Genomic DNA, 6,747 nt, shown 5'->3' with positions numbered 1-6,747 from the left:
ATGGTCTCGATCTCTTGACCTCGTGATCCACCCGCCTCGGCCTCCCAAAGTGCTGGGATTACAGGCTTGAGCCACCGCGCCCGGCCTTACTTTTATTGAAGTATAATCGAAAAGTAAAAATTGTATAATTTAGGTTACACAGCTTGATGTTTGTTCTTTTTTTTTTTTCCTTTAAAGGGGAACTTCTCTCTGATTGGTGTTTTGATACACATATATATTGTGAAATGATTACCACAATTAATCTAATTAGCACATAAAACACCTCATATAGTTACTTTTTTTGTGTGCTGAGAAGACTTAAGATCTACCTTTTTAGCAAATTTCAAATATACAGCATAGTATTATTAACTGTAGTCACCATGCTGCACATAAGAACTCCAGAACTTATTTATATCACATAACAGAAACTTTGTGCCCTTTGAGCGACATGTCCCCATTTATCCTATGCCTCAGCCCCAGCAACCACCATTCTACTCTCTTCTGTGAGTTTGACTATTTTAGGTTTCACATGCAAGAAAAATCATGCAGTATTCTTTCTTTCCCTTTCTTCCTTCAATTTTCTTTCTCCTTCCTTCCTTCCTTCCTTCCTTCCTTCCTTCCTTCCTCTCTCTCTCTTTCTTTCTTTCTTTCTTTCCTTCTTTCTTTCTTTCTTTCTTTTTCTCTCTTTCTTTTCTTTCTTTCTTTCTCTTTCTTTCTTTTCTTTCTTTTTTTCTTTCTTTCTTCTTCTTTCTCTCTCTCTCTCTCTCTCTCTTTCTTTCTTTCTGGAGTCTCGTGACCCAGGCTGGAGTGCAATGGTGCAATCTAAGCTCACTGCAACCTCTGCTTCCCGTGTTCAAGTGATTCTCCTGGCTTCAGGCCCCCAAGTAGCTCAGATTACAGGTGCCTGCCACCATGCCTGGCTAAGCAGTATTTGTCTTTCTGTATCTGCTCATTTCACTTAGGATAATGTCCTCTAGGTTCATCTATGTTACTGCAAATGACAGAATTCCCTTCTTTTTCAAGGCTGAGTAATACTCCATTGTGTATATGTACATCACATTTTATCTACTAATCTATCAATGGACACTTAGGTGGTTTTCATATCTCAGCTATTGTCAATAATGCTGTGATGTACATGGGAGTACAGGTATCTCTTCAAGATCCTGTATGATTTCCTTTGGAAATATACTCAGGAGTGAGATTGCTGGCACAGAAATAGGAAAGAAATAGTATTTTTCATGGCACTTTATGCTCTCCCATAATTAACTTCCTATGTGACAGTCACTGACAGTCACTGTTCTGAGGGATTTACAAGAATTAACTCATTTATTCTTCACAAAAACATGGAGTAGTATCAGCATCCTTATTTTATAAATGAGGAAACTGAGGTATAAAGAGGTAAAATACCTTGTCCAAGAATATAGAGCTGGGAAGTAGTGCAGCTGGGATTATGAACCTAAGATGTTTGGCTCCTGGGGCTGTTGTCATCTTAATATTTTGGAAAGAGAAAGGTAACCTGTCCTACATATGCTTATAGAAGGCCTTCAGGGCCAGCTTATCACCAAAGTCATATTTTAGCCAGATCACCCAACCCTAATTCCTGCAAAAGTGAAATATTGTTTGCTAAATCACTACTACAGGGGGCTACAGCTCGCTTACCTAAGCACCTTCTATATCCTTTCAAGTATAGAAATATGGATATACCCTCCTACGCTCCTCTTTTAGCCCTCAAAGCCTTCCTGTTCCTGGAATGTGAGATCTTCTCCTGATTGCTGGCTGGAGAATCAAATGCTGCCTTTGCAACAGATTATCGGAAGCAAACAAGCTGAGGGGAATTGAGCAAGAATTTCTGGGACACCAACAGCACAGGAGGAACAAAGCATGTAGACGGACAGTTGATTTTTGACACAGGACAAAGCCAATGATTAACCAAATCTCCTGCAGGTTTAAATAGGATGGACACCCGGAGTGGAGGCAATCCTTTCTTTCAGCTGGAGTGCTCCTCATGAGCCAGCGTCACCCTTAGAAAATATGTTTTCCATGAGAATCGTCTGCCTGGTCCTAAGTGTGGTGGGCACAGCATGGGTATGGTCCCTTTCATTTTCTCTTCTTTCTTTCTCTCTGATTTTATTCCATGAAGAGCTTGGAGGTCTGAGTCTACCTGTTCTGTCCCGACACACTTTTAGCTTTATTTACTCCAGGCTGAGAGGCAAGATCCTGGATGGGCTTGGCACCTCAAGAATACAGGGAAATATGGCTCCAAGAGGAAGATCTTAGACGCATGAGTGTGTACAAACTCACAAGGGAAACTTTAGCATTTGTCGTGCAGTCTCACCACATTTTGTTCTGTTTTGTTTTAAAAAGGGCAAGAATTCTTTGCCATCTTTGTAGCTATAAAGCCTTGGAGCATTATAACGCTAGTTAATACAATAAAACATTCTATGGTAAGATTTTTTTCTTTAATTATTAATTTCTTGCTATTTGCTAATTATTAAGTTCTTGCTATAATAAGCAGAACTTTTAGTTTTAGTACAGTTTTGCTGATAGGCTGTTTTTGTGTTTGTCAAGACAAAAGAAAAAGCAAATGAATGCTCTTTGGAAACATCTTTGCAGTATCAGAGGAGATTAGTAAGGCAATATGCTTTTTGGAAGCAATGGTAGTCTTTTGAATTATGAATTCATCTCTAAAGGCTACATAGAAATTTGAAAGAGAGAGGAACATTAGGTTAAGATGGCGTGGGTTCTTTCTACTGAAGCAGTAAGAATTACAGGAGAAAGAGCTCTACAGCTTTCAATTTTCTTTCTGTCTGCAGTCATTTGTAAAACTGAAAAGCTAAAATTTAACTGATTTTATGGATTCAAATAACTTTCCTTTTAGAATGGATCTTTTTAAACTCCTAATATTTATCAAATGCTTATTTAGTGTCATACACAGTTAAGAGATTTGTACACCTCACCTCCTTTAATTCTTGTAACAACTCTATACAAGGGGTCTTAGGATTTCCATTTGAAGATAAGAAACCTGAAGCTTGCAGACGCCCTGCGGCTGGTGCCTTGATCTCTGTGAGAGCTGCCATCTCTTCCTTGGGACTTGTAGGCATGCCGGTGTCTCCTCTTCTGGCTAACATTGCTGTTGCTCTCTTTTGTGTATGTGAATGAATCTTTAAAGACTACAGATACTGGTGAAGATGACTTTCTAGCTGCAGGAGGAGGAGTGCGTGGCCCAAGGGTTGTGGAAAAACAACAATCTGTCTGCAGAGATTCAGACTGGCCCTTCTGCTCTGATGAAGACTGGGTAAGCAGTGAGCTGGGATGCAGGAGATTCCTTCCCTGTGATGCTAGAGGGGGGTCACATGCTGACCCAATTGGTCCCAGAAACTTTTTTTAATAGAAAATAATTGAATAACTCCTTACATACCAAAGAAAGAGAAGAAACCTAGTCCCAAGATCACTGTTTAATTACCTCTCCAACTCTGGATCATTAGTGGGGGAATAGATTGGATTTTAGTTGCATGCTGAGGCAATACTTGGCACCTGAGTATTGTGGCCTCAATTTCCTGGCACCTAATTTATGGCTAAGTGGACCCTCATGCCACAATTTCTCTACTACCTCTAACTAGTCCCCTTCCTACTTTTAAGCCAACTGATCTGGAAGAGATAGGGTAGGAATAAATGGGGGCTGCATGGAAACATGCAAAATTATTCTGATCCAAGAGATAGACCCTTACTATAATTTTCCCCCTTCACTTTCAGAACTACAGATGCCCTTCTGGCTGCAGGATGAAAGGGTTAATTGATGAAGTCAATCAAGATTTTACAAACAGAATAAATAAGCTTAGAAATTCACTATTTGAATATCAGAAGAACAATAAGGATTCTAATTCATTGACCAGAAATATAATGGAAATTTTGAGAGGCGATTTTGCTGCAGCCAATAGTAAGTATTACATACTCATTGCTTTGACTTTATAACAGAAACAACAAAAATGCTAAATGAATATGATGTCTGCTCATAACTATGACAATTTCATCTCAAACTACTTAGTACAGAAACACATGCCTTCATAATATCACTGAAAATTTTAAGGGGGAGCTTTTGTTTTCGTTATTTTTTCAAAGTAAAAGACGTTAACTGAGATTGTTTAAGGTGACAAAATAAATCAGAATTTTGGATTAAAAACAAGAATTTAAGTGTGTTCTTTTCAACAGTATCTACTGAAAGTAGAATGGGCCAGACTCTTGGAGTTGATACTTTTGTTTCTGCCTCGCAGAGGAGAATACTGAGAGGTCAAAGAACTCGCTCAAAGACAGAGAACTGGGAGTTCAACCCCAGACTCTGCTGAGCTGATTAGGTAGATTTTTTAGTTTAAAATACAGAGTCGAGCTATATCGTTCTCATAGTCTACTCATTAGGGTTAGGAAACGTTGCATTCCTTCTGGGCATGGGCAGTGAGTCTGGAGAGACCTCAGTTTCCGAAGTTTTGCTTTGCCTCTTCACACCCTCATAAACACTTAACATTTAAAATCAGTGATGAAACACTAGCAGGCAAGTGAGTGATCCTGTTGACCCAAAAAAAGCTTAGGAACAATTTCAAATCTGTAGATAAAAAGAAAAACTCATCAGTAATGTTCTGGAAAATCTTACCCAACAAGAAACCCAAGTGGCACTCAGGGGATAGAGGAACACACTTTATTACGCTGGCGGGCCAAGAAGGGTTCACACCCAAAAGTCTGGACCCCAGCTCAGAAAAGTATACAGTTTTTATAGGTAAAGGGGCAGGGGTAGTAACTTAGGACTTTAGACAATGCAGCAGGTTTTAGGCAACAAGGCAGTTTCTCTTAAGATTTTCCAGTTAGTAAGCAAAAAGCTGAGGCACAGAAGCAGAAAGAGGCAGTTTCTAACAAAAATAAGGTCAGTTTCAAAAATAGGGATGGGATGGTTACTGACAACGTGCTGACAAAATCCTGGGCAAAATTTCCACTTTAGTCAGAAAATCCAATATGTTCAAGTCCTTTGATTAAGGATATTATAAGGTAATTGGAATGCAATCAAACCAATTATTTTAACTCCAAATTACACCTTTAAAATTCCAAAGAAATTTCTTCTTTTATATTTATTTGGGATTATGAGTTGCTATTAGGACATCTTAACTGGAATTCGTGGATGACTACAGGGCATAACATTATCCAAAAGTCAAATGCCTCATAGGTTTTGAACTCACAGATTAAACTATAACCACAATAAAATTGGGAATATTTACAAGCGAGTTTTCTTCCTTCTTTCTTCCTTCTCCCTCTCTCCTCCCCCTCCCTCCCTCCTTTGCTCCTTCCCTCCTTCCCTCTTTTCTTCCTTTCTTTCTTTTTCTTTCTTTCTTACTTCTTTTTCTCTTTCTTTTTCTTTCTCTCTTTCACTCTCTTTCTCTTTCTTTCATCTTTCTCTCTCTTTGTCTCTCTCTCTCTCTCTCCCCACCCCCCACCCCCGCTTCCCTCCCTCTCTTGCTTACTTGCTGGCAATTACAGGCAAATCACTCAGCAGCTACTTCAATAACCGTATTTTCTGTTTCAGACCGTGATAATACCTATAACCGAGTGTCAGAAGATCTGAGAAGCAGAATTGAAGTCCTGAAGCGCAAAGTCATAGAAAAAGTACAGCAGATCCAGCTTCTGCAGAACAATGTTAGGGCTCAGCTGATTGATATGAAACGACTGGAGGTAAGTTGGTGGCTCTGCCCCCAGATTTCCTTGTTTTTGAATAGCAGGGAAAAGGAAGGCAGTTATACATTGAGTATAACTACTCAAAAGTGTTATATCCATTATCTACCCAAAAGTAGGTATTATTTTCCCCACTCTATAGTTGAAGAAAAAATTCAGAGACATTAAGTACATTTTCCAAGAGTACATAGATAGTAAATTTCAAAACCAAATGTACAATCCTTGTATAATTCCAAAGCCCATTACATCACCATTCCTCTGAGCCTTCAGCCTGAGTTTCACCAAGAATCATTTAATCAGTGTTTCCTTTGAGAGGGAATAGTACCTTACTCTTGATCCATTCTGAGGCTAAGATGAATCAAATAGCACCCATTGCTTATCCCAGCTAGCCTTGCAATACCCAACATCTCTTCCACTGAGGATGGTAGAATACCAGAAAGCAGAGAATATTAAGCGGTAGGTCTCCAAGTCAAAGAAATGAAACCAGTTTCCAGAAGGAAAATTAAAACTACCAGGAACTCAATAGACATAGTTCATGTATTTGTATCTACCCTTTCTCTTTATTTTTCTCTCCTCTTTCTAGGTGGACATTGACATTAAGATCCGATCTTGTAGAGGATCCTGCAGTAGGGCTTTAGCTCGTGAAATAGATCTGAAGGACTACGAAGATCAGCAGAAGCAACTTGAACAGGTCATTGCCAAAGACTTACTTCCCTCTAGAGACAGGCAACACTTACCACTAATGAAAATGAAAGCAGTTCCAGACTTGGTTCCCGGACATTTCAAAAGCCAGCTTGAAAAGGCGCCCCCAGAGTGGAGGGCATTAACAGAAATGCAGCAGATGAGAATGGAGTTAGAGAGACCTGGTGGAAATGAGATTGCAGGAGGACACTCCACCTCTCATGGAACAGGATCAGAGACGGAAAGCCCCAGGAACCCTAGCGGTGCTGGAAGCTGGAACCCGGGGAGCACTGGACCTGGAAGTACTGGAAACCGAAACCCTGGGAGCTCTGGACCTGGTAGTACCGGAACCTGGACACATGGGAGCTCTGGATC

General features: G+C 39.9%; 1 protein-coding gene across 1 annotated transcript in view; it reads left to right on the top strand.

Annotated features, from left to right (window-relative positions):
• The first annotated feature begins 1,936 nt into the window (after positions 1-1,936).
• FGA (fibrinogen alpha chain) overlaps positions 1,937-6,747 on the top strand; it is a 7,831-nt gene continuing 3,020 nt past the window's right edge. Inside the window, 5 exon segments of the mRNA XM_017498792.2 lie at positions 1,937-2,064; positions 3,149-3,274; positions 3,733-3,916; positions 5,546-5,691; positions 6,275-6,747. Of these exon segments, the coding sequence (XP_017354281.1) occupies positions 2,011-2,064; positions 3,149-3,274; positions 3,733-3,916; positions 5,546-5,691; positions 6,275-6,747 (983 nt within the window). The 5' untranslated portion in view covers positions 1,937-2,010.

Source organism: Cebus imitator, unplaced genomic scaffold (assembly GCF_001604975.1).
Source record: "Cebus imitator isolate Cc_AM_T3 unplaced genomic scaffold, Cebus_imitator-1.0 Scaffold251, whole genome shotgun sequence".
Lineage (NCBI taxonomy): Eukaryota > Metazoa > Chordata > Mammalia > Primates > Cebidae > Cebus > Cebus imitator.
This window is presented reverse-complemented; position numbering and strand designations above follow the sequence as displayed.